At 47.4% G+C, this 27934-nt stretch overlaps 1 protein-coding gene across 1 annotated transcript in view; it reads left to right on the forward strand.

Moving 5' to 3' along the window:
• FXYD6 (FXYD domain containing ion transport regulator 6) overlaps positions 1 to 27934 on the forward strand; it is a 65166-nt gene that overhangs the window by 28580 nt on the left and 8652 nt on the right. The window contains exons 2-6 of the mRNA XM_029573610.1: positions 3403 to 3456; positions 5078 to 5125; positions 6172 to 6246; positions 6992 to 7031; positions 16422 to 16471. Of these exons, the coding sequence (XP_029429470.1) occupies positions 3408 to 3456; positions 5078 to 5125; positions 6172 to 6246; positions 6992 to 7031; positions 16422 to 16471 (262 nt within the window). The 5' untranslated portion in view covers positions 3403 to 3407. The remainder of the gene's footprint in view (positions 1 to 3402; positions 3457 to 5077; positions 5126 to 6171; positions 6247 to 6991; positions 7032 to 16421; positions 16472 to 27934) is intronic.

The raw sequence follows: 27934 nt of genomic DNA on the forward strand, positions 1-27934 counted from the left end.
GGCAGCGGTCCGGAACGGGCTCCTGCTCCTGAATCTTGTTGTCTTCAGCCGGCGCCATTTTCCAAAATGGCGCCGAAAAATGGCGGCGGCCATAGACGAACACGATTGGACGGCAGGAGGTCCTTCCGGACCCCCGCTGGACTTTTGGCAAGTCTCGTGGGGGTCAGGAGGCCCCCCACAAGCTGGCCAAAAGTTCCTGGAGGTCCAGCGGGGGTCAGGGAGCGATTTCCCGCCGCGAATCGTTTTCGTACGGAAAATGGCGCCGGCAGGAGATCGACTGCAGGAGGTCGTTCAGCGAGGCGCCGGAACCCTCGCTGAACGACCTCCTGCAGTCGATCTCCTGCCGGCGCCATTTTCCGTACGAAAACGATTCGCGGCGGGAAATCGCTCCCTGACCCCCGCTGGACCTCCAGGAACTTTTGGCCAGCTTGTGGGGGGCCTCCTGACCCCCACGAGACTTGCCAAAAGTCCAGCGGGGGTCCGGAAGGACCTCCTGCCGTCCAATCGTGTTCGTCTATGGCCGCCGCCATTTTTCGGCGCCATTATGGAAAATGGCGCTGGCTGAAGACAACAAGATTCAGGAGCAGGAGCCCGTTCCGGACCGCTGCCGTTCCGGACCGCCGCTGGACCCGCAGGTTATTTAAGTCATTTGGGGGGGGTTCGGGAGGGTGGGGGATTTAATTTAAAGGGTCGGGGGTGGGTTTTAGGGGGTTTTAATGTGCCGGTTTTGCGATTTTTAGATTTTTCACGATTTTTCACGATTTTTCACGATATTTTACCCCCCCAAACGGCAACAATACGATTCCCTCCCCCTCCCAGCCGAAATCGATCGTTAAGACGATCGAGGACACGATTCACATCCCTAAATACAAATTAACCATTAGAAGAAAAAAATAGAACTTGGAGGGGGCAGCACAGTAATTGTTTTCATAAGGCAGCAAAAAAGCTAGCCCGGCCCTGCTTCCAATACTTCATAACTCCCAAAAGCTGGTCAAAAAATGTATTATTTAAATTAGTCAAATGAAAAGGCATTACCTTATCTTTTTTTTGTTTTTTTTGTTTATTGAGCTTTATTTCCACATGTTCAAGTGAACTAACATGGCAATCACATGACTTTATCTTAGTTGCTTTGCTGAAATTTCACTTCACTGGTTAATGGATTCCAGTATTTCGGACCCTTCAAGTGAACGTTTATCCATCTTTGAGTGGAACAAGATGTGTATGTCTTCGGGAAGTGTCCACTCAGTGTGGGCTGGTCAAGGTCTTGCTAGGAAAGTCTATAATCTTGAAATGACCTCTTGCAGGGCAGTTTTCAAACTGTCTGTATTGATGCAAAGTCTATGCATACTTTTTCCATCCTTTGAAAACGTTCGAGAGTGCAAAGCACGCACAGATTCTTACACCTGCTCTTTGTGTGGGGAGAATTTTGCTGGAAGAGTATGTTTGTGGATTTCAAAATAAGGTCTACACGTGTCCCTTTTCTCTCTAGGCCTGAACCTGCCCTGGGAATGCCTTCTCTCCACCCATGTATTTATCTATAAAAGCTTATATACCACTTCCCCTCCCAAAATTAGTGAACTGTTCACCACACTGCCCACCTTCAGTTTTCAGAGACTTGATTTATGTGGGTAAAATACTTTTTACTCTCGAAAACCATTTTCAGACTCGCCTTCCCCTTGTTTCCATGCCTTAGGACTGGCTTGGCTTCTGGGAGCTGCAGATCTCAAGTGCAGAAATCTGCCTGGAATTCTTCTTCTGAGCAGGGTTACCTGATGATATCCAGGTCATTGTTTTACTCCCCTTGCATTCGATGAGAGTAAAACCAGGACTAGCTTGGCCTCCCTTGTGGCCCAGAGCTATCTGGTAAATCTACCTCTAAGGAAAGGCAATGGTGAGAAAGATGCGAGAGCCTCCAGAAGCTGCTCTTACTCAGTCCCGGGTCTATATGATGGGGGGGGGAGAGGATGACCTCCAAAAACTGGGCTTACTCAACCATTTACCTTGGAGTGGAGGAGTAGCCAAGTGGTTAGAGCAGGTTTAAAATCAGGGAAGCCAGGGTCTAAATCCCGCTGTCACTCCTTGTGACCTTGGGCAAGTCACTTCACCTTCCATTGGTGTAAACCTAGATTGTAAACCCATTCTTGATAGGTAAATATGTACAGTACCTGAATGCAATCCACTCTGAAGTGCTTGAAAGCTGGAATATAAATCAAAATAAACAAATAATGTAAAAGAGAAGACCCCCAGAGCTGGTCTCCTCAAATTCTGTATTTGTGTAAACAAGGCCTAGCTAGCCAGACACACACAACTGGGGAAAGGAAGTTAGGAAACCAATTATCAGGCAGGTTGGGAACAGTTAAGGCATCAGGGGTCCCAGGGAATCTTTAAAGGAGGATGGCATCAGCAATGGCTGGAAAGCAAACAGGCCATGGTAGGGGGTGGCCTGGGGAAGGGAAAGGACTTCTGGGCAGTGGTCTTTCTCCATCCTGTGTCCATAATGAGTTGGGGAGGGACAGGCCAGTGTGACTGTATCTGTGTGGATGAAAGATTTAGAAAACCAAATTATGGGCTAGCCCAGTGGCTCAGATGTCGGGTGTTGTGCACTGCCATGTGGGAAATCTCAGGTTCAGTCCCCAAGTTGGGTCTTTGACTCACCAAGTTTGCTGGGGCTCAGGCTATTGTGGAGGCAGCATGAGGGAGGGAATCATGGTCCTTGCCTAAGGACGACTCCTAGTGGGCAGATTTAGGGCCAATGATTGCAGAGTCGCAGGCACTGCAATGATCAAACCAGGCATTTTGGGGTTGGACAATATATAAAAGGGAGAAAAAAATCCCTGGATAGTTGTAAATGACAGGTCCTGGCACCAGATCCCGTCCGTGATTCTCATTGGGCTGGAAGTACAGAGGAGCAGGAGGAAACGGCCGGGTCAGAAAAAAAAGCAAATTATTATTTTCATGCCAGTTGAGGGACACGTTGATTTTATGGCATCCCTTTCAAATAAACTGTATCTCAGTGAACTTTATGTATAAAAAAAAAAAATCACCCAAAGCGATATACATACAAATAATATAATGCAATACATGTAAATAGCAACATGACAGTACACAGTAACAAAATACAAATTTAAATCAAAGTAAAACATCTTTTTATTAGTTGCGATTCATGCTGCAAAGAGATGAAGGAAGCATAAAAAAAAGTCATGAGCTGTGCATAGATAGGTTTTTGACTTGCTGAGGGGCACACAATTGAGTAGAGGTGGTGGGACTGGAATCCTGATCTCCAATTTGCAGGTTTTATGTCCCAGAGCTCACGCTGAGGGTGCGGGGAACACCAAGGGTGAACAGTAGGTGCAGGCAATTGGAAGCAAACAGTTACTATCCCTGTCTTCTCGTGTTTTTCAGCTGTCATGGAGACGGTGATACTTTTCCTCTGCTCCCTATTGGTTCCTGTGCTGGGTACGTATGGAATGACGCAGCCTGCGATGTCACTGTGAAATTGTCAGTTAAAGCAAGACCTTACCCAACCACAGCGTGCGATTTATTGCTAAAAATCCCAAGCAAAGCCGGGAAAACAGAGAGACAACATGGGAATAGGGACGAGCACTGGCTCTGGTCATGGAGTTTTCGTGGCGCAGGTGCAGTGTAAGATACACTCACATCTTGATGGAGGAATTATCCCTGTACTTACTTACTTACTTTATTTATTTATTACCCTTTTATATCACGCTAACAGCAAGCTGACCAAGGCAGTTTACAACAATAACATACAGTAACAAATAAAATACAATCACAACAAGATTACCCTAATGATAACAGCGGAATAGTACGATTTCATCTTTTTTTCTAAAACCCGAATACTTTAGCAACAGTCCCAGCCCTAGCAACCCTGAGGAGAAAGAGACAGAGCCGGGAACAGGACCCAGATCTCCTTCAGCAGCATTTCCAGCTCCAGCCAGCCTGGTGAGCAGGAGGCAGAGCCGGGAACAGGACCCAGGACTCCTGCTAGCACAGAGCACTGAGCTGAATATCTCATATAATAATTTTATCTAAGGTTTGATGCCACTTCCTACCTGCTTTCCTGTTTAAAAAAAAAAAAGAGATTCTTGCATTAAAAAAAGAAGTGAGACCACTCTAAATGCCCAGACTGTATCAGTGACCTATGAACTAAAAGAAATAGAAATGAACGAGATCTGCTCTAAGTCATTAATGTAGTAAATGATGGCAGAAAGAGATCCAGCTGGTTCATCCGATCTGCTGAGCAAGTTTATTATTTATTTTTTTATTTATTTTTAGGCTGGTAACTGCCACTCCGTGCAGGTCACCCCATGCCTTCTGTTAGGGTTAGTAACTGCCACTCCGTGCAGGTCACCCCATGCCTTCTGTTAGGGTTAGTAACTGCCTCTCCGTGCAGGTCACCCCATGCCTTCTGTTAGGGTTAGTATCTGCCACTCCGTGCAGATTACCCTCCAAAGCCTTTTTTAAGGGTAGTAACTGCCACCCCATGCAGATTAACCCCCAAAGCCTTCTGTTAAGCATAGTAACTGCCGTTCCATGCAGATTAACCCCCAAAGCCTTCTGTTAAGCATAGTAACTGCCGTTCCATGCAGATTACCCCCCTAAAAGCCTTTTTTTTAAGGTTAGTAACTGCCTCTCCATGTGGATTACCCCATGCCTTCTGTTAATGATAGTAACTGCCATTCCATGCAGATTACCCCACAAAGCCTTCTGTTAAGGTTAACAACTGCTCCTCCATTAAGGGTAGCAACTGTTTCTCCATGCAGGATACCCCCATGCCTTCTGTTAAGGGTAGTAATTGCCACTCTATGCAGGTTACCCCCAAGCCTTCTGTTAAGGGTAGTAATTGCCACTCTATGCAGGTTACCCCCAAGCCTTCTGTTAAGGATAGTAACTGCTGCTCCATACAGGTCACCCTCTAAAGCCTTCTGTTAAGGATAGTAATTCTTGTTGACAACATGCACCAAGGTCCTCTTGCAAAAATAAGATGGTCTTGTGTATGAGATGGTGAATAAAATTGTTTCTAGCTCTGTATCTCTATATAATATAATCTTTCTTTTAGCTGTAGCAACCAGTGAGGAGAACAAGGAACTGGACCCATTTAACTATGGTGAGCATGGAAGGCTTGGCTACCTTTCAGCATCTTAAGTTTTTGTTCGGAGTTCATGGTCTGTATGGGGTCAGTTTTCAAAGAGTATAGGCTCTTAAATTGGTTCTTTTGAAAATTTACTAGTTCTGAGTACCTAAATTTAGGCTTCTAGTTAACACTAGAAGCCTAAATTTAGGCCCCTTAAAAGTGGGTGATTACAGGGGCAGAGTTAAAGTGGGGAAGCAAACAGGCTGATACAGAATGGGGTGCTCAGCTGAGCGCACCATTTAGCCCCGTTTGGCAGTGTGTTTTTGACGTGCTATTATTACCCCTTATACTGTAAGGGGTAATAGCGCGTGGAAAACGTGCGGCCAACCCCCCCCCCCCCCTCCCAGAAACTAATAGTGCTCATCACATGCAAATGCACGTTTGCCGGCGTCCGTTTTTCTGAACCCGTGGCTGTCAGCGGGTTCGAATACTGACACCGGTAAAATTAAGCGTCGGTTGTCAAACCCGCTGACAGCCGCCGCTTCCGCTATTAAGTAGATGCTAGGGACACGCTAGTGTCCCTAGTGCCTCCTTATTAGCACAGGCCCTAATTTAAATAAAGAATCACGCGCCCAGGAGAGGTGCCTGGGCGCGCGTCGGGAGAGTGGGTGCTCACCTCAGAGCGCCGGCTCTCCTGCAGAGTTTACTGAATCGGTCTGAAAGTTAGGAGTAATTGAGGAGCCTAACGTCAGCTGAATATATCTCCTAACTTAGGGCTTTAAGTTTAGATGCTACATTTTGTTGGGTTTTTTTTAATAACAGCCAGCATGTGTTCAGTATCTGGATGGATGGATCCTTTGATTGATAAATGTGTATACAATGTATTTATATGTATATGGTTCACTGCCCAGGGATAATAGACATATGTAGTTAGTACATTAGGGATAATACCAGGATGCCTCTGTCTGCTGGTGCATTCTTGCCACTGTGCATGTGTTACTGATATTTGTAATATATGAACTGGTGGAGAGCAGAGAGGTGTAAGTTGATGTGACAAGGAAACCATATTTTCATTGCAGATTATGAAAGTTTGAGGATTGGTGGCCTGGTGTTTGCTGTGGTCCTGTTCATGCTGGGAATCCTTCTAATACTGAGTAAGTGATGCAAATCCAGCTGCAGTATCAGTGCAGTCCTACCCTCTGTGCAGTTTGCTGTGGTGCCTGGTTCATGAAGGTTTTGTCTAAGGGAAAAGACTTGATGAATTGGGCCCTAAGAGGCCTCTGCATGTGGGAGCATACATCTAGCAGGTTCTAGAACGAGGACCATTGCTGCAGTGACTGGACTGGAAAAGAAGTCTGGATCTGGATTTTTAATTACTCTCCCAAGCTCGAGGCAAGTTACATTCCTCGCCCCAGAGGGCTTACAGTCCAAGGGCCCTGTTTACTAAGCATTTTTCCCGTAGACACAAAATGGGAGGAAGCCTTTAGTAAAGAACCTCCTATGTTTGTATCCGAGGCAGTAAAGGGTGAAGTAGTCAGTGGGAGAAATCAGATTTGAACCTTGGCTTTCAGCCCACTGCTCTAACCACAGAGCCTCTCCCACTAGGAAAATCTCTAGGGAGCCAAGAATGGAGATCTGTGGGACTCTTGCCCCAGTAGCATCTGCCTCTGATTGAACTGGATGTGCAAGGGAGCAGGAGGGAACCGCTGGGCCAGAAAAAAGAGGACAGGCCCCGTCTGTGCTTATTAGTGACCCCTATTACAGTGCTATGTTTCAAAGTCTCAGCTTTCCCGGAGAGTGGAGGAAGCCCACCTCCCCAAACCAGCTTATGTTAACGAGAGCAGTGAAGAGCCCACGTGTTCAGTGTAGGCCTCACACACTTCCATTCTTTTTGTCCAGGCAGAAGATGCAGGTGTGGTAACTTCAACCAAAAACCCAGGTAAGTGCACAGCAGAAGGTCTGCGCGTGAGCAGGTGAGCAGTGCCATCCTCCTGCCCTGACCCCCACCCTCTCTGGGGCAGGAGGATGGCACTTCAGTGCAAAATGCCTCCCCTGCAGGAGCCTATGGAAAGTCAATGATAGACTGAATTGTTCAGGTTCATTGATAGGACTGTAGTCTTTACCTTTAGAGCAAAAGTCAGGCAATACAACACAAAGATTTTCTAACTTGATAACATTTTTTTAAAGTCATTAAATTCCACTTAACTTTCTATTAGGATCACTGGCATTTGACTCTAGGCATACAAGTTACATAAGAAATGCCATGCTGGGTCAGATCAAGGTCCACTGAGCCCAACATCCTGTCCCCCACAGTGGTCAGAGCAGGTCACAAGCATCCAGCAGATCCCATAAAGTAGTTCCATTCCCTGTTACTTACTCCCAGGGGTAGTAAGAGCTTTCTTCTGACTACATGGCTGATAATATGTTCCCAGTACGTACAGGATCAGTCCAGAGAAGTGGGTTGTGTATCCCTACCAGCAGATGGAGTCAGAGAACCAAATCTTTGGGCACTGCCAGATCTACTAGAGTGATACAATAATAAAAATTCAGCTATACAAAGAGGAACTCAACAAGGAGTGATATCTAGCAACCGTCATACATTGCCACAGTGAGCTATATGGCTTATATGATCAAGCCCGTGAAACACTGGGCTTGTCTAATCATAGGTTGCATAGAAGTAAAACTCCTGAACCAGGCTGTTTAGCAAGTGCAGGCACTGTGTGAAACAAGAAGAATCAACTAATGCTTGCACTTATCTTATTCCACCAGTGAAAGGAAAGCGTGTTCATTCCTGAAGTGCGTCCTCCGACACGGCAGTGTTTCGGAGTATGTAACTCCTTCTTCGGGGAGATTTCACTTGTGATTTCACTTGTGACAGTTTCTGCTTTTCAGGTAATTTTTGAGTTACTAATAGTGATATATACTAGAGTGCCACCTGCAGTCCCTCAGTATTTCTCTGACTCCAGCAGATGGTAGAGATGCACTCCTGCAGTCTTTAGTTGAGTTTTTTTCAGTTATTTTGTTGGAAATTTTTTTCTTTTCGTTGCTGTCACTTCCTGAGGTGTTAGGCACCTTCGTGGGTCATCCCTCAGTGGAAGTCAGGCATCCAGGGAATTAGATATCCCTGGCTGGGTCTCGTCCATCCAGGTTCGGTGGGTGACAACCAGGGGTTCCTGACTATTCACCACCCAGACTGCTGCAGCTGCTCCTTCAATCCCTTCAAGAGCTTTTTGGATCAGTAAAGTTTTATTAAAAAAAAAAAAAAAGAAGACAGAGATTTCACTTGTTGAGCTGCCGACTGCTTTCGCTTTGAGATAAGGAGTCGGTGCAGGGGGATTGGGTCCTCTGAGGCCGTGTAGGGAGGCTGGCAGCGTTATTGTCCTTCAGCTCCCGGAGCTCTGGGCTGACTTCGGAGGGCAGGAGTGAGTTTGAGCTTTCTGCCTTTTCTACTCGTTGCATGGAGGCGTGCCAGAGATTGGGCCGGAATCGCACTGTTTTTCGGGTTTCCTGCCAGCGACTGCGTGCTGTTTTTTTTCAGGGCATAATTTTTTCTTACCGGCCAGCCTGGAGGTTTTTCCACGTCGCAGCTGCGTGTGTTGCCTAGTATTGGGCATGCCCCTCCCCCCATCTTGCCGCGTGGCGGCGCGCTTTTGCTCATGGGGCCCCGATCCAAGTCGCCATCCTGCCGCGCATGTGGCTCACGCGGCCACGTGCTGAATGCTGATTTTTTGTGCACAGATTGTGCACCTGGCATGGAGGGCTCATCGGGCCTAGAGGCTTCCTCTCTCGTGGTAGAATCGGGCGCATTGGGCCTGGACTCGCGGGAGGAGGAGCTCCCTCCGGTCTTGGCTCTGGTGAGGGAGAATCCCAGGCAGGGAGATAGAGATGGGGCCCCGACCGAGTCTCCCTGGGGAAAGGGGGATCCGGAGGGTTTCTCCCCGGAAGTTTTTCTTTTGATGCACGAGACCTTCCTGCAACGGAAGCGCTCGGGGTGCAAAACATCCAGGGCTGTGGAAGATGAGGCGGAGCCTCCTGAGAAGCGGGGTCGGAGTATGGACTCTAGTCAGCCTCCTAGGGATCACCCTCCTCCGAGGGAGGATGGACTCCGGGGATCGCGTGACCAGGCGCCGGGGTCTGGATCAGCACCACCCTCGGGGGTGGATGCAGGGGCGACCCAGGGGCAGGCGGATATAGATACCGATGATACGGATGACCCCGACGTCCCACCGGCTGAGGGTGACGACCCCAGCGTGGTGCGGCTTTTTAAAAGAGACAAATTAAGGCCTCTTATTCCTCAGGTGCTTGAGGTTCTGGGCCTCAAGGTATCACAGGATGAATCGGACAATGAGGGCGTTAATCCCATCCTCGATGGCATTATAGGTCCTTCTACTTCCTTTCCTCTGCCAAAGAAAAGTCTGCAAGCTGGTGACACAGGAGTGGGAAGCTCCTGATGCAGGGCTCAAAGTGGGCAGAGCGATGGCGAAGCTCTATCCATTATCCACGGAGGCTTTGGATCTGCTGAAGATTCCTAAGGTGGACGCTGTGGTCTCGGCGGTCACTAAGAAGACCACTATCCCTGTCGCGGGGGCGGCCGCCCTCAAGGATATGCAGGACCAGAAACTGGATATCCAGTTAAAGTGGGCCTTTGAAGTCTCCGCGCTGAGTCTTCGGGCAGCGATCTGTGCCAGCCTCATGAAGAGAGCGTGTCTGTGTTGGGTTCAGGAGTCAGCTGCCAGCTCCGGAACAGTTTTTCAGCGGGGCATTGCACTCCGCCCGTTTAGAGGTGGGGGTTGCCTATGTGGCGGATGCGCTGTATGATTTGATGCGGACTTTGGCAAGAAGTATGGTGCCCCTGGTGTCGGCGCGACGACTCCTCTGGCTGAGGAATTGAGCGGCGGATTTGTCCTCTAAGTCTCAGCTGTGCAATCTGCCCTTCAAGGGAAAGCTCCTTTTCGGGGAGGATTTGGATCGGCTGGTGAAGCTGCTTGCGGAGTCCAAGGGCAATAGGTTGCCTGAGGATAGGCGATCCTCTAAGAAGACGTTCCCTCCTCGGAACCATTTTCGGGACACCCGACGCTTCAGAGGTAACAGATATACCGCTCCTCCTGTTTCCAAACCAGCTGCAGGGCGTCAGCAGTCCTTTCGTGGGGGTCGCCATCCCGGTAGAGATGCAGGACATCTCACTGCGGGCAACAGCAAAGCCTCCCAATGAAGCCGTCGGAGGCAGATTATCCAACTTTTATGCAGAATGGGCAAGAATTACCTCAGACCGGTGGGTCTTAGAGGTCATCAGAGACGGCTACGCTCTGGAGTTCTCGCATCCGGTCCAAGAGGTATTTGTGGAGTCCCAAGTGGCCTCACACAGCAAGTGCGAAGCGGTCCGAGTGACTCTGCAGCAAGTTCTCGACCTCAGAGCGATTGTTCTGGTCCCGGAAAATCAGCAGGGCCGGGGAAGGTACTCAATTTACTTTGTGGTCTCAAAAAAGAAAGGCACGTTTCGACCCATCCTTGATCTGCAGAAGGTCAACCGTTGCCTTCGAATTCCTTGTTTTCGGATGGGAACACTGAGAACGGTGATGGTGGCGGTTCGAAAGGGGGAATTCCTCGCGTCACTAGATCTCACAGAAGCATATCTTCATATTCCTATCCGGTTGAGCACCAGAGGTTTCTGCGTTTCAAGGTCCTGGGATAACACATCCAATTTCGAGCACTCCCATTTGATCTTGCAACAGCTCCTCGAACGTTCACCAAGGTCATGGTGGTGGTAGTGGCCTTCCTTCAGAAGGAGGGGATCTTGGTTCACCCGTACCTGGACGACTAGTTGATTCGCGCAAAGTCTCGGGAAGACTGCGAGCAGTCGGTTCGCTTGGTGATGTTCACGCTGCTTTTGCTGGGGTGGGTGATCAATGTCCAGAAGAGTCATTTGGAGCCCACCCAAGATCTGATTTATCTGGGAGCTCGGTTCGATACCTTGAAGGGGAGAGTGTTTCTAGCGTCAGACCAGGTAACGAAGTTACAGATCCAGGTCCATTCCTTGCTCCAGAGAAGCAATCCCACGATATGGCATCAGCTGCAGGTCCTGGGATCCATGGCCTCCACTTTGGACTTGGTACCGTGGGCGTTCGCTCACTTGCGGTCGTTACAGCGTGCCCTTTTGTCTCGGAGTCCGGTATCGGAGCAATTCCACCTGCCGGTGCTGTTGCTTCCGGAGTCCAGAGCCAGTCTGTCATGGTGGCTTTCGCGCGCCAATCTGGAATGCAGGGTGGCTTTTGATATGCCGAATTGGCTGATAATTTCCACTGATGCCAGCCTCTCGGGTTGGGGAGCGGTGTGTGTGGAGAGGTCCTCTCAAGGGCTCTGGTCGGCGACGAAAGGCTCGTGGTCCATCAATCGTCTCAAGACAAGGGCGGTGCATCTGGCCCTCCAAGCCTTCTTACCCTGGATTCGGGGCAGAATGGTTCGAGTATTCTCCGACAGTGCGACGACGGTGGCATACATCAACTGGCAAGGTGGGACGCAAAGTCCCGCGGTAGAGCTGGAGGCTTGACTTCTGTTCGCCTGGGCGGAGCATCATCTCGGGGGCATTGCAGCCTCTCATGTCACAGGGGTGGAGAACACACAGGCAGATTTTCTCAGCAGACAACAACTCGACCCAGGTGAGTGGGAGCTATCCGACGAAGCGTGGAACCACATTTGCGTCCGATGGGGAGTTCCTCAATTGGATCTGATGGCAACCTGGGCGAATGCAAAGACGAAACGATTTTTCAGCCGTCGACGAGGGCAGGGCTCAGTGGGCATCGACGCTCTGATGTATCACTGGCCCACGGGAATCCTTCTGTATGCCTTTCCAGCTTGGCCTCTCATAGGACGGCTCCTTCGCCGAATAGAGCTGCACCCAGGACGGGTGGTTCTCGTGGCGCTGGAATGGCCACGTCGTCCGTGGTTCGCGGATCTTGTGCGTCTAGCTCTTGAAGGCCCATTGCAACTAGCTCATCTCCCGCGTCTTCTCCGGGGACCCATATTTTCGGATCGGGAGGATCACTTCTCTCTCGCGGCTTGGCTTTTGAGAGGCGACGTTTACGCTTGAAGGGCTATTCCGAGCAGGTCATTTCCACTCTCCTCCAGGCGCGACGTCCAGCCACCTCCATGGCCTATGTGAGGGTCTGGAAGCTTTTTGAGTCATGGTGAGCTCAGCGAGAATGCGATCACTTGATGGCCGTTCAATTCCCTTCGGGTGCAGGTTGCAGCGCTGGGTGCATTGCAGGCAGGTTTGACGGTTATTCGCTTGCAGCGCACCCAGATGGGGGGGGGGGGTCAAGAGCTTACGTTCACCAGTCTGTTCGGTGTGCCCGGAGTGGAGCTTGAATTTCGTTCTGCGGGTGCTCTGTGGCGCACCGTTTGAACCTCTCCGCAGGTCTTCTCTGAAGGATCTGACTTTGAAAACAGTGTTTCTGGTGGCCATTTGCTCGGCTTGTTGTATTTCCGAATTGCAGGCGTTGTTGTGTCGGGACCCTTTTTTGCGGATCCACAACGATCGCGTGACTTTGCGCACGGTTCCATCCTTCGTTCCTAAGGTGGTTTCAACTTTTCATGTAAACCAGATGGTGGACCTTCCAGGATTTCTACATTGGTCCAGGGACTCTACCCAGGACAGGGTCCTTCATCTTTTGGATGTACGACGCGCCCTAATGCGTTATCTGCAGATTACCAATGACTCCATCATTCTGATCACTTTTTCATTCTCTTTGGGGGCCCAAAGAAAGGGGATAAAGCTTCTAAGGCAACCATATCTCGTTGGCTCAAGGAAGCAGTTTGCTTGGCGTACATTGCCTGCGGCCGGCCGATTCCTGCGGGTTTTAGAACACATTCCACTACGGCCCAGGCTACTTCCTGGGCAGAGTGTCAACACCTATCACCTCAGGAGATCTGTAGGGCGGCAGTGTGGTCTTCTATTCACACTTTCACTAGGCATTATCGATTGGAGTTAAAGCGACTGATGAATCGTCCTTCGGTGAGAGTGTTCTGCGAGCGGGTCTTTCGGGTTCCTGCCCAGTGTAGGGTGGCTTGGGTACATCCCACTTCTCTGGATTGAGCCTGTATGTACTGGGAAAAGAAACTTGGTTCTTACCTGCTAATTTTCGTTCCAGTAGTACTAAGGATCAGTCCAGAGGCCCACCCCTTCCTTCAGATTCCGAAAGACTGTGTTGGCTAGCGTTTGCCTATAATTTCTCACGAAGCTCCTTTTGAAGTATGGTTTGATGGAGCAGTTGTTCGCAGTTGGTTTTTTTTCTGTTGGTTTTTGTCTCGAGTGACGAGGTAGTCCAGTTTGTTTCGGCTACCTCTTGCTTCTTAGTTCTGTTCTCATAGGCTTGGGTACAGGACAATACTGAGGGACTGCAGGTGGCACTTTAGTATATATGGCAGTGCCCAAAGTTTTGGTTCTCTGACTCCATCTGCTGGTAGGGATACACAACCCACTTCTCTGGACTGATCCTTAGTACTACTGGAACGAAAATTAGCAGGTAAGAATCAATTTTCTTTTAAATAAATAAATAATGTGTGTTAGATTTTTTCCTCCAGGACTTCTTTTAAACCCCACTATGCTAGTCACCTTACCACGTTCTGTGGCAGCAGATTCCACAGCTTGATCATGCGCTGAGTGATAAAGTATAATTTCTACTATTTGTTATAAATCTGATAGTTGTAAGTTACGCAGAGTGCCACTCTGTTTTAGTATTTTTTGAAAGGGTAAATAACCGTCCTTAATTTCTCCATTCTCCCCCCACCCCCACTCATGATTATATAAACTTCAGGTCCCCTCTTAGCCGTCTCTTTTCCAAGCTGAAGAGCCCTGGCCTGCATGGCCTCCATCACAGAAAAGCCGCTCCATCATTGTCGCCTCTCTCTTCTCCACCTTTTCTAATTCTGTTGTATCTTTTTTGAGACGGGGTGACCAGAAGTGCACACAGTAATCAATGTATGGTCGCACCATGACTCAATATAGAGGCAATATGATATTTTCTTGTTTTATTCCCCATTCACTTTTTGATCATTTCTTAACATTCTATTTGCCTTTTTGATTGCCACTGCACACTGAGCCAAGAATTTCAACGTATTGTCCACAAGGTCGCCAAGGTCCTTTTTCCTGGGTGGCGAATCCTAGCATTGTGTACTTGTATGTTGGGATTGTTTCTCCTTATGTGCATCACTTTGCACTTTTCCGTATTACATTTCATCTGCCATTCAGTTGCCCATTCTCCTAGTCTCACAAGGTCCCTCTTCAGTACTTCATAATCTACTGCTGTTTTAACAAACTGAATAATTTTCTGTCATCTGCGAATTTAATCCCTTTTCCAGAACATTTAGGAATATGTTCGACAGCACAGGTTTCAGTACCCACCCCTATGGTTCTCCATTAATGACCTTTCTCCGTTTGCAAACCTGACCATTTGGTCCTTCCCTCTGTCTTCTGTCTTTTAATCAGTTACCGATCCACAACAGGACATTGTCTCTTATCCCATGACTTTTTAACTTCCCGAGAAGTCTCTTATGGGGGGACTTTTGTTGTGCGCACTTCCCTTTGCAGGAATAAAAGCTCAACACTAAGAGTTATTAAAGAAAAATTATTTTTATTAATAATATATCTTACAGAGCAATGCCGAATAAGGTAAGTGCAGAGTTCGCTCATCTGAAACTGTGTGACAGATTATATATGTCACCTCCCCCAAACCTGCACACCACTGGGTTAGTTTCTTTATAAGCATAATATTTTTCTAACTGGTTAATGCTCTTATCTTAAATCATAAAAGCTAATAATATAGCATTCTTGTAAGTAATATGATTTTTTTAAATTTGGGACCAGAAGGCAGAAGTGAAACGTAAATGCTGACCTTTGACATACTTTAGCATTCTAACGCCTTTATTATTTCCACAAGTCTGATTGATTTGATCTTATTATTTTCCTTGACTATCTTTCTGCTTCTTCACTGCCACAATCTGGTCTGTCTCCACAGGGAACCTATCGAAGCACCCGTACACTTTGTCAAATGCCTTCTGAAAATCCAAATACACTATATCAGAGGTTCCTAAACCTGTCCTGGAGGACCCTCGGTCAGTTGAGTTTTCAGGATATCCACAATGAATATGCATGAGATAAATTTGAATGCACTGCCTTCATAGCATGCAAATTTTATCTCATGCATATTCATTGTGGATATCCTGAAAACCTAACTGGCTGGGGGTCCCCTAGGAACTGTTAGTGCAGAGGTTTCCCTATCTCAGCTGACTCACTTTTAGATAAATGTTTATTTACACCTTCAAAAAAATCTAAAACATTGGTAAGGCAAGATTTCCCTTTGCTAAAACCATGTTGACTCTTCCCATTAAGTCATGTCTGTCTATATGACCAGTGATTTTGGTTTTAAGAATGACTTCTACCATTTTGCCCAGCATCAACATCAGGCTCACCAGTCTATAGTTTACCGGATCACCTCTGGAGCCCATTTTAAAAATCGACATTGCATTGGCCACCTTCCAGTTTTCAGGTATCGTGACTGTTTTAAATAGGTTACAGATTACTGGATTACTAAATTCTGGCAGGAGGAGTCATGAGCTGGTTGAACCCATTGCTGTCCATATTGGCGCTGCTCTGCTGGGCTACTTGGCAAAAGAGGTGCATGATCATTGGGTTGAAATATACAACAGCCATGAGTTAAAGCCTTTTATATTAGAGTGTGCAGTGTATTGTAAGGCACTGGGTGACACTGTTTTGTTTTGGGGTGGTGGAAGTATTACGTGCTAGCACTTTGTGTTCAATCACCTTTCTCACTGAGATGCTACTCACTCCCTGTATCAAGCTGTAAGGAGATGAAATGCCTTATATACTGAATAAAGTCCCATTTCAGATTCCTTCTGTGTCTTGCTCTTGAGTATGCTGGAACCAAATCACTCCGTTACGCATTGCATGGGCAGCACTAGAGGGACTGGAATATTACCCAGCGCTACGCTCTGAATGGTGATCCCTTGAGCATGAGCGCCACCTAGTGGTCCATTTTATCTCACTGCTGCATCCTCTTCTTCCTCTTAGCAGCTGAGATCCTCTTTGTGCCCTGGTCAGTGCACGCCGATGCCTTCCACGCCATGAGCCATGTATGAGGGCTGTGTTTCATATTCTTCTACCCTGCCTCTCTTCCTGCCACACTGTGAGCTGTGCATGGGTGCTGCGTCTTGCGTGCTGCTACTGCCTGCCTCTTTTCTTTCTGAGCTGCAAATGGATGTTTCTTGTGATGTCTCTTGGCTGAAGAGTGCTGTCTGTCTCTCGTTTTTGCAGAGCTCCAGGAGATGAGGAAGCTCAGGCTGAAAACCTGATCACCTCCAAAGGTAAATAAGTTTCTTTCTTAATCTCCAGATATGTTGCCTCGGTAGTTCTGATACAGCTGGAAGCTGTGCTCTTTTTATTTTCCCCTGATGAAGTGTGTAAAGCTCTGTTTAGTACCCACCATGATTTATGCATTTGCCAGCAAAGGCTTAGGCATTCAGGAATTTAGTTTGACATTTATGGCCATGCAGCTTTAAACATTTAAGCTACCCGCTGGCCCTCATGGCATCTGTACAGCATCCACCTCCCCTGGGGAAGAGCAAAGTTATTAGGACACACAGACCCTGCTCGCTTTGGAGACTCTGCAGGGTAAGGGAGAGACTTGCACTCATGCCTCAGGATTGCAGATAGCTCACAGCGTTATGCACAGATGCTGCTGTGGGGTGGGGGGGACTATACATCTCCCATAAGGGAAAAGAGCTTAGAGGAGGAGAGCTGTGCAGGGACAGAATGCCCCCATTCTGATAGGCTGCGAGGGTTCCAGGCGTGGAGTTCTGGGAAGAGAGTCTAGAACGCCAAATCACCCCCAGCGCGAGGGAGGCGGAAGGATTCTAGCAACAAGGCTGGGAGAAAGGAGAAGGCAAGAGGCTGGCATCTGGAGAGATGGCCTCAGCAAGCTAGCAGAGGGGCTAGAAACATAAAAAGGAGACCGGCCAGGAACATGCAAGTACCTTGGAAAGAAAAACTTTTGCTTTGACCTGACGAGATTCCTAGCAGGGAAGGAAGCTTGAGCTATAGCAAGGACTTTTTTTAAGGTCCATATTCAATCACAGTCCAGATAGATAAAATTACCCGGCTAACTTTGGAGGTATGTTCAGTTGTGTGGCTGCACTATTGAACATAACAGGCTATCTTAAAGTTAGCTGGCTAACGTTTTCCAGTTAACTTTAGGACAGCTCTTTGGCCTGACTTACGGGCTGATACAGTAAAGTCCGCGAGAGAGCACCTGCTCTCCCAGCACGCACATAAGGCCACTCTCCTGTGCCCGCGATTCAGTATTCAAATTAGGGTCGGCGGTAAAAAGAGGCGCTAGGGACACTAGCGTGTCCCTAGCGCATCCTTTTGGACCGGAGTGGCGGCTGTCAGCGGGTTTGACAGCCGACACTCAATTTTGCCGGCGTCTGTTCTCAAGCCCGCTGACAGCCACGAGTTCGGAAACCGGACGCCAGCAAAATTGAGCTTCTGTCTTCCAACCCATGAGCCGTGGGCCAACTTCAAATTTTTTTTTTTTTTTTTACTTTTGGTAACTTTCGGGATCTCCGACTTAATATCGCCATGATATTAAGTCAGAGGGTGCACAGAAAAGCAGTTTTTACTGCTTTTCTGTGCACCCTCGGCGCCAGCAGAAATTAACGCCTACCTTTGGGTTGGCGTTAATTTCTGAAAGCAAAATGTGCGGCTTGGCTGCACATTTTGTTTTCTGAATCGCGCGGGAATACCTAATAGGGCCATCAACATGCGTTTGCATGTTGCGGGCGCTATTAGGTTCGGGGGGGGTTGGACGCACGTTTTTGACCCCTTACTGAATAAAGGGTAACGCTAGCGCGTCGAAAACGCGCTTCCAAACGCGGGTTAACAGTGCGCTCCGCCGGAGTGGACTGTACTGTATCAGCCTGTTAGCCGGCTAAATAAGCCGGTTAACTTTGAATATTGCAGTTAGCTGGATAACTCAGATCCTCCCAGTTACATCCTCAGAATGCCTCTAAATTAACCAGCTAAATTCTAGCCGGTTAACTTAGTAGCCAACTAGAATTTAGCCAGTTAAGTACCCAAATCTTCATTTAGCCAGATAACGTCTGGCGAAATGCTTTTGAATATGGACCTCCTAGTTTCATGTCAGTTGCCCAAACTAAGTTCCTCTTAAAGAGACAGTACACTGACAAGTCACATGGGATTGGAGACCATAGTTTGGGATTATCCCAGCAGGAGACTGAAGTACAGCAGCAGCTGATTCTGTGCCTTGGATCCAGAAGCAGCCACCCTTACAAAGGGTAGGGGGCCAAACCCTGTGCCACTCAGATTCTCTCCAGGTGCCACCGAGGTGTAGTATTGGGTAGTGGGCAATAATCACCTTGTTATCTCTCGCCTTACCAAGTTCCATGTGCTAGACTGTGAGGAACGTTGGGATCCTAGCTGACGAATTATTATTTAATCCCATCTTTCTCATTGTCTATGCAGCACGGGGAGCACAGAAAGCAGAAAACTGAAGTGCAGCCATGAGGTGAGTGGTCTCGGCTTCTGTAGCCAAGCACAGGTCTGGTCTCCTTCTCCTGCTCGACCCTGGGGTAATTTGGTGATCCTGTGAAGTGCTTCCCCATGCAGTGGGTGCCTACAGCAGGATTACAGGGGTGAGCCTGCTATGGCCCAGTCCTCAAACAGGGCCATGGTGATGTTCTTCCGCCCATGCTGCCCAAATGAAGCTCTAAGCTCTTCTTGTCAGGAAGTTTTGAGAAGCTTCCTGCCTTGGAGGTGTGTGGAGACACTTCACTTGGATATAAGTGAGAGGGGAGCTAGTAACCAGATTGTGTTACAGTGTGTCTTTTAATAGATGGTACTGTATGAGATCCTATAGGTGACCTGTGTATGCACCTCTGGCTTCCACAGATGCGGAGACCTGATGACAGACCCTTGGACCAGAAATGCAAACGATGACAAGATAAAGAGAATTTCTGAGGGCGACGTGTCCTTGTGGGGGGAGTAGGAGAGCCGAGGTCTCCTATAAGACGAGCCCACATGCAGTACCATATCTGTCAGAATACCTTCATGTCTGTGTACACTGTATAATGACCATAATTCTAGGAATAATTGTTGATGATGTTGTGTTAGTAACAGTTTTTTTTCTGTTCCTTTTCTCGGTGCCAGTGAAGCCATACATAGCTGTGTCAGAGGGGTAGGAGGTACTTTCCTGGGGGAGGGGAGAGACATGGTGACCTAATTAAAGGGGTAGGCGAGCAGTGAGATGTTTATAGGAAGGCAGTCCTTCAGAGCATACCTTGAGCTGTTAACTGTTCAGGAAGGAATCTTGGAGTAATAACGCCCGGGAATTGGGTGAAGACCGAAAGTGTAATGTTATGTCACCTAATGTGCTGTCTGCTTGGACATTACATCTCTGTAACTTAAGCTCAGTATCTTAGTTAGGTATTTTCATCCTTAACCTCCCACCCCATTGTATGATGGAATTTGCAGGCCTGTTTTTCTTGGGGAAATCGTAACTACAAATCCCACTGTGCAATGGGGCAAAACTCAGCCTGTCCTCGATGGCCCGGAGGCATTTGCAAGCCTTGCAGTCCCCAGAAAATGAGTTCTGTAAGTAGCGGTTGGGTTAGAAGGCGGACGCTGGACCCGCACTGCCTGCTGGAGGTTACCGAGGCTTAGCAATAACCTTTCCCCGCCGGCTGTGGATCTTGCACTGGCACGGTCATGCACCCTCAACACTGTGTCTCTTCTTCTTCTTCTTCTTTCAACTTTGTGTAAACGTTGAAGAAACAAACTGTCTACCCGGTTAAGTTCCTCACCGTGCAGCCTCACCCCCTCCTTCATTGCAGTAGGGAGCGGAGCTTCGAGTTTGCTTGGTATTAGGGAGCACGGAAGGAAAGGGCAATAAACAGCTTTCAAAAGCTAGCCACAAGTATCTACGTTTAGTCCAATAAAACGGCCTCGCAGCTTGTTTGATGACCTTATCTCTATGTGGGCTAACATGGTAACCTCACTTTGTTACGTATTGGCGTGGAACATGATTCAGTGGTCATCCCCACAGCTGATGTCAGGCGAAGTGACTCCACCACGACCCTCCCCCCCCCCCCCCCCCCCCCCGCCTGTGACCCAAGCAGAACTCGTCTCTGTCAGCTAATCGGAACCCGCCATTTGGCGCCAGCTCCACAGCCGGCAGGAAAACCGCTGTTTGAACTTGTGTTCTCGGTGCGCTGCAGGATTTCCGTGCCCGTTTCTTCCGTTTGAAATAAATCACTTACAGAGCCCAGATGCAAGAGAAAGACCTGTTAAAAAGTTAGGCTTGGCTTCAGGTCTTTCTCCTGGTAGCTCTGCTCTTCCAGTGGCCAAGGCTGCGCTGTCTAAATTCAGGTCACGGCCCTCTGGCTTCATTGTATCCCAGAAGGTCATTGCATTCTGGGAACTGTAGTCTCTTCTTCCCATTGCATGTGTCTGCTTGTTACATGTCTGAAGTACAATATGTGTTTTTCCAAGTCACTTGTGTCATTTTTGGCCACTCAGTCCCTGTGGTGTATGTATGTATGTATTTATTTATTTATTTTTGTGCCTGAAAGCGCTCTTTCTGGGGATTATCCTTTTAACATTTTGGAACTACAATTCCCAGAATGCTCCTGGAGTGGGAGTTTTCAGCATAAAAACATATGCAGAAATCTTGAAGCTGAGCTGAGTGGGTAGGAGTTCATAATAGAAGATGTAGTTGATCATTGTGGGTTTTCTGGCACCCAGAAAAGCAGAATGTCACACCACCTGGAACTGGCATGGCCAGAATCTGTGCACCCTGTACACGGTGATGGCTTCTGAGGATAATGCAATAGCAGGCTAGGAACTAACTTATGACGTTGTTATAGCAGAATCTATAGTGCAAGGTTAAACAAGGAGTACAGGAGTTCAGTCTGAATAGCCAAGGTGTTCTTTAAAGAGGGGCTACAGCATTTGCCCCCTTGGTTGTTAATATTGGATGGTAAGATTGGTTGATGTTTTTGAAACCCTGAGGATAAAGCATTGGCTCTCGATAGCAAAGAATTCAGCAACACTGTGTTATTTAACTCTTGTGTTTCCCCTCTAGCAACTCAGCTCCTGTGTCCTGTGCCCCTCACTGCCCTTTAAAACTGATTCCTGGAAGCTGACATTCCTGCATTAAACACCAAATACTATTGCACTGTGTAAAAGTACCACTGGCCACCTTTCTGGCTGATTGCAGGCAGTGCTGCAGCCTGACAGGGTTTAATTACAGTGGCTATGCACTTATTAAGTGTTGCTAGGCAAATAGAGGTGAAGATTGCTTTTTCCGACCTACAGAGGTCTTCCTTGGCGATGCAGGCTGCCTTTGCCCAGACAGTCCCACATCTGCTGACACATTAAGGGCTTTCTATTCTGCCATTTGTTATGCCTAGGCTCCATGGGCAACTGTATGCAAATGTTGGGGGAAACTTGGGACTGTCTGTGGCAGCAGCAGCCTCACATACTCGCCAGCGTGTCCATAGGTTAAGCCCAGTGGGGCCTGCAGGGCAAAAATAGTGCCTGTGCTCCAATGTTTTTCAAACATGATTGCACTGGTAGAGCTGAGATGGATTCTGGGAAGCTGGCGAGCCCCACTCAGATTGCAGCTGCGGGGAAGTACACTAGCACTATCACTGAGGCAGCAGAAGGTGATCCTGAGTGAGGAGATCCTTGCTGTAATCAGAACTTGACGGGGTCTTGCAATGCCTGAAGGAGGCTTGCAGTGGGCAAGTAGAAGCCCATAAGAGAAAAAAAACTCAACACTCCAGATTCAGGAAACTTTATTGGCATGACAGGTGTTGCCAAAGTTCTACATAAAGTGGTTAAAATAGAGAAAAATACATCATAAAATACTACTGGCTTATTAGTATCTGTTTATATTGTGTGCAGCCTGTAGAGCAGCTCTCATTTCTGGCGCACCTAGCAGATGAAACTAGTGCATCTCCAATGCTACTAAGTTTTTGTTCAGGTAGGTTGTAGTCACTGCGAGGAAGTCTCATTTGTAGGAAGTATTGTACAAATAATCCCCGCAGGTAGTAAGCAAGTGGTATCAAGCAGCACATAAACAGATTGTCTCAGGCCAGGTTCATTAGTAACATCTCCCACCCCCTATTATGAGCTGTCCCAAGTTTTGTTTCATTGCAAAAGTTGCTCCAGATATATCCATTAAAAATAATACAAAAACCACGGATGCAAACCTAGAGTTCCTTTGGCATGGGAGCAGGTCTGTGACAAAATGGTCCCTGGAGCAGACGGAGATTTTGTGCTAACAATGAAATATTTTTATAAGGGCAGTTAAGAAGAGGCTGAGTGACTAACTGGCAGGGAGCCATGTAACACCAGTGATGAGAAAAGCTTGTTAAATCTCCAGGGAAGGGGGACCCCTGCACCCTGCAAAGCATAGGGCAGAATGGGCGAGCTCTCCTGTGTTACCTCAGTGTCATCCTCTCCAGACAGTCCTAGTCTTACTGCAATGAGTGCCAATTCCAAATTCCCATCCCAACCCACAACACTGCGTGTTTCGCTGTCACGTCGTGGGGGGTCTCCCCGAGAAGAGAGGCCTCTGTGTTTGTAGTGTATGTTCCATCGAACGAGACACAAAAAAAAACTCAACAAGAAAACCATTTAGTTCCTGTAGAAAATGGAGAAATCCTGAATGTTTTAGAACACGTGTGACAAAGCAAACTCCCTACCCTTTCCATTTCCAGTGTGTGAACCATTCTTCCGTGATCCGGAACTGTGAACCTTTTGTGCTGTGATCCAAAATCTAAAAAAAAAAAAAACAAAACTGAAATAAAATGTAATTTCTATGCTAGAAATGTCTGACTTGCCTATTGTGTGTTATGTGCTGCTGCTGCTGCTGCTCTTGCCCACTCCAAATAATTATTTGTGGATGACTGCAGAGAGAATGGACAACAGTGTTTGCGGAAAGGGAGCATTCATCCCTCCATCGTTGGGAGGCTGAGAGAGTGAGCTCCACTCATGCTTCTAGAGCAGGGGTGGACCACTCCGGTCCCCGAAGGCTGCAGACCAATTGGGTTATCAGGGTATCCCTAAGGAATATTCATGTGAGAGATCTGCATGCAGACTGCCCCAGTTGTATGCAAATCTAACTCGCGCATATTCGCTAAGGATATCCTGAAAACCTGAGAGGTTTTCAGCTACCAGGGACTGGAATTGCCAGCCCCTGTTCTAGGAGTGTCTACAAGTCATATGATTTGAGAGAAGTGCTGCAGCAGATCATGTTTTGGAGGTGCATATTCCCAGAAAACATCCTTGCCGAGATGGGGGTAGGGCAGTGATACTTCATGGGAAATCCACGCTCCATGTCCAGTATTGGGAAGGGATAGGACAGCGATAGCACACTAGCACGCGGGACTGTGCCTGAGTTGATGTTTGTTTTGCATTTTTCTGTGAGTCAATGTGCTCTTACAAATGCAGCTTGCAGAGCTGCTGCATGGAGCTGGCCAGAACCAGCGGAAAGCTGCTGGTAATGTCTAACCCTGGCTTTTATGGCTGCCAGATGAAGTGACCTTGTTTTCGACTTGTGGCTGGAACTATCCAGTGCTTTATCTGATTTTCATACGCCGCCTCTATTGGGAAGCTTTGTGTTAGAAGAAACTTAACTAAGCTCCCTATCTTCCCATTCTTTCCCTTCCTTCTGTATAGCATCCTGGATTCTCTCCCTAGTGCAGTGCTCGTCACTGTTTTTCAAATGGGGTTTACTTCGGCAAAAAGAAGTTCAGTATGAGAGCAAGTACTATCATCTGACAAAGCAGCTGGTGCCCTGGGTAAGATGGTGGTCCCCTACTAATGATGCAGCTGACAGGGGTCCCCCTCTGTTAATGCAGCCTGGCCTGGCTGTTAAGGCACACTCAGAGCAACTCCTATAACTAAAGTGAATTCTGCTCCCCCACAGCCGTACCACTCCCAACACCCCCCATGCATTGTCTTCCCCAATACACACTGTCTCCCAACACCATCCCATCCCATTTCAACTCCCCCACTCGCTTCTCTCAGCAATCAACCTCCAGCATTCTGTTCCTGCACCCATCCTCATGCCTTCTGCAGAGGCTTGCCGCCTGCACCACCTCTAGAACAGCTCAATATATGAATTCCTGCGCTGGGATAGGGTCAGCTCTTGTCACTGAACTGCTGATATATTGGCAGTATCATGCACAACAGCCAATGACTAGTGAAGCTCATTGCAAAGGGTGTACACTGCCAACATAATGAAAGTCAATAGGGCAGTGCATTGTGGGAAAGCAAGACAAGCCTGTCACATACTCTATCACCTGGGACCTAGCCCTCTGGTCTTCCCTACCTTCAAGGAACAATTGCCTTATAAGCATCAGAAAAATGTCTTTCCGAGGTAATGCGCTGCTACTAACTAGCAGACAAGCCCCAGACCTGCTCACTTTCAGAGGGCAACAAAAATCGGAGCTCTTCCAAATTGCTTTAGGCCCACAGCAAAATATGGGGTAGGACATTTCTCACTCTGCAATGACCATTCAACTGTACCAAGCACCTATTGACAGCGACTGACTACAGTCCCTACTAACGACTACTGTATGTTCCATTTACCCCTCAGGTCCTCCAACTCTCTGCCCACCTGCAACATCTCACACCCTTTCTATAGATGGCCTCCCCTTTTCCCCCAAACTCCAAATCTGCAATAATGGCACCTCCCCTCCCCCCACCCCCAACATTTCCTCAACTGACATCTGCCCAAAACAATTACCTTCTTGACTCAATCTTGCTTACATATGTATATGTATAATGGTTATCCATGCCTCCGCAGTAAATTAACCCCCTCCCCATACCTGAAATTGTAATTATTCACTGATCTCTGTATAGAATCCTAGAATTGCAATTGTCGTTAATGATTTCCTGACCTGTATATAGAATTCTGCTTTTCACCTGAGCAATCTGAACACAGACTGTGGACTGTAAACTGCTCCCCTTACCAAACTACTCGATACTGAAAGATTGTACTACGACATTAGTCTTCAGTAACCTGCACTGAACTCTTTTTGCTGGAAAAGAGTGAAACAAATAAATGATGATGACAATGATGAGACCTAAGAATCCCCCTGGGTTTGCAGGATCCTCGTGAAATATGGCCACCCGCACACTTCTCCAGTGCTCCCAGTTTGTAGCTACGACCTTTCTGCTGCAGTATGAAATGTCTGCTCCTGCTGGCTGAACCACGAGGAGGAGTCGAGTCCAATGTGTCAGACAGAGCGACATGGCCCCCTTGGACTGAAGATGGACTGGCCAGAGGAAAGAAAACACTAAAAATGAAAACAAAAAATGGGTATATCTGGTGGCAAAAGATACAGGGGGAAGGGAAAGACATTTTTACAATTGCTTCTCTGATTACAATGTATCCTACATCGAAATCTTTCGTAGATGGGTTCCTCCACGGTCCAGTCTCCTCTAGGTGGGACAGAGCTGTCCATTGGCCAATATTACCTTCACAGCTATTTTTTTTTTTGTTTCAGACTTGCTGGTTCCCAAGACTTTTATGCTTCACTGCTCACACAGTCTTGAAGGTTTCTAAAGAAGTCAGCCCTCGGGACACAAGTTTGCTACGTCATGTGAACGGCTATAAGACCCTTTCACAGAACCCCAGCAGGCAGTTTCCGACAGACTGTAGAGCCTATCAACCAAGGGAGGCAAGGGTCCCAGCAGAGGTAAGCCTTGCAGGTATGAGGTAGCTTCTTTTAACAGAGAAATAGATTCAGGACCTAATGATAATTCCAGGGATTACTCCTGCCAGTGGAGGCACTTGCTGCTTGAACAAGAAAACCAGCTGGGCAATATCGCACAGTAAATATCCTCTGGTGGGTATGAGTGCTAATTCAATGCCCGTTTTGAGGGGCATTGCTGCATTTTAATTGTCTCTTTACAGGAGGATATAATTCTGATAACACCAGTTTATAGAGCACAGATGGGTCGTTGCTGCCTACTTCAGCCACCTTTCAGGGAATATACTTCACATTATATAGAAACAGAATAAGACAGCAGATGAAAGCCACCTATACCCCCATTTCATTCCTACTAGAATGCTACAGGCTCCAGCTGACCTCTGGCTTCCTTTTCATTTCTTCCCAACTAGAGATGTCTGTACTTATCCCAGGTTTTCTTGATTTTTGTTACCATTTTTGTCCCCACCACCTGCACCAGGAAGGGTATTCCATGCATCTACCACCTTTTCTGGGAAGAAATAATGCCCCCGAGTCTATTCCATTGGAACCTCTGACCATGACTTGTTCTAAATCATTCATTCTTTCTTTTCCTACATTATTTATACCTTTGAGGAACTGAAATATCTCTCATACTCCCTCCTCCATCTCTCCTTTAGGGTATGCATATTTAGGTCCTTCCATTTCATCATCTCGTAGGGCTTTTGAAGTAGACCTTACACTATGTTGGTAGGCTTTCTCTGACCCACCTTCCAGATACTAGGTGAGTTCTCAACAATGACCTGTAGAGATGTGTTAAGCACCTCCCTCTTTCTTCTGGTTCAGGCTCTTCCTTTGCACCCCTAGCATCCCTTTTTTCGCTGGCCACCACAATATCACAGCGTTTTGCTGCCTTGAGGTCATCAGAGAGGTCATCCCAAAATCTGTCTTTCTCCCTCAGGGTAGTGTCTGCAGATGGATTTGTTTTGCATACACCATGACAGGAAAGAGCCTCACACATCAACACCTCCTATTCTGGCATTCTGAGGAGGGTAATTGCATGTAGCCCAGAACCAGATGGCATCCACCCCAAAATATGAAATTGCTAACCTTTTGCTAGTAATCTGTAACCTATTATTTAAAACAGCCATGATAACTGAAGGCTGAAAGGTGACCAATGTGATGCTGATTTTTAAATTGGGCTCCAGGGGTGATCTGAGAAACTACAGACTGGTGAGCCTGGTATTGGTGCTGGGCAAAATGGAAGAAGCATTCTTACAAACAAAATCACTGGCCATATAAATGGACAGGGCATAATGGGGAAGAGTCATAGCAAGGAGGAGTCTTGTCTTACCAATCTTTTAGGATTTTTGAAGGTGTAAATAAAAATGCAGATAAAGGTGAGCCATTTAATAGTGTATTTTGATTTTCAAAAGGCATTTGACAAAGTCCCTTCAGGAAATTACAAAGCCATGAGATAGGAGGCAGGGTCCCATTGTGGATTGGTTACTGGTTAAAAGGCTGGAAACAGAGGGCAGGACTAAATGGTCAGTTTTCCAAACGGAGAAAGGTCATTAGTGGAATACCACAGGGAGTAGTACAGGGACCGGTGCTGTTGAACATATTCAGCAATGATCTGAAAAAGGGAACAATGAGTGAGGCGATTGAATTTGAGATGATATAAAATTATTCAAAGTTGTTACAATAGCAGCAGACTGTGAGGAAGTGCAGAAGGATCTTGTGAGACTTGGAGACTGGGCAACTGAATGGCAGATTAAAAGTGCAAAGTGATGCACATAGGGAGAGAAACAATCCCAAGTACAGGTACATGATGCTGGGGTCTGTATTGGGTGTCATCAACCAGGAAAAGGACCTTGGAGTCCTTGTGGATGATAACGTTGAAATCCTCTGATGCACAACAGCAGTCAAAAAAGCAAATAGAATGTTAGGAATGATCTGAAAAGGAATGGAGAATAAAACGTAAAATAGCACATTGCCTCTGTATCGAGCCATGGTGCGACCGCACCTTGAGTATTGTGTGCAGTTCTG

Source organism: Rhinatrema bivittatum, chromosome 12 (assembly GCF_901001135.1).
Source record: "Rhinatrema bivittatum chromosome 12, aRhiBiv1.1, whole genome shotgun sequence".
In the NCBI taxonomy this organism is placed as follows: Eukaryota; Metazoa; Chordata; class Amphibia; order Gymnophiona; family Rhinatrematidae; genus Rhinatrema; species Rhinatrema bivittatum.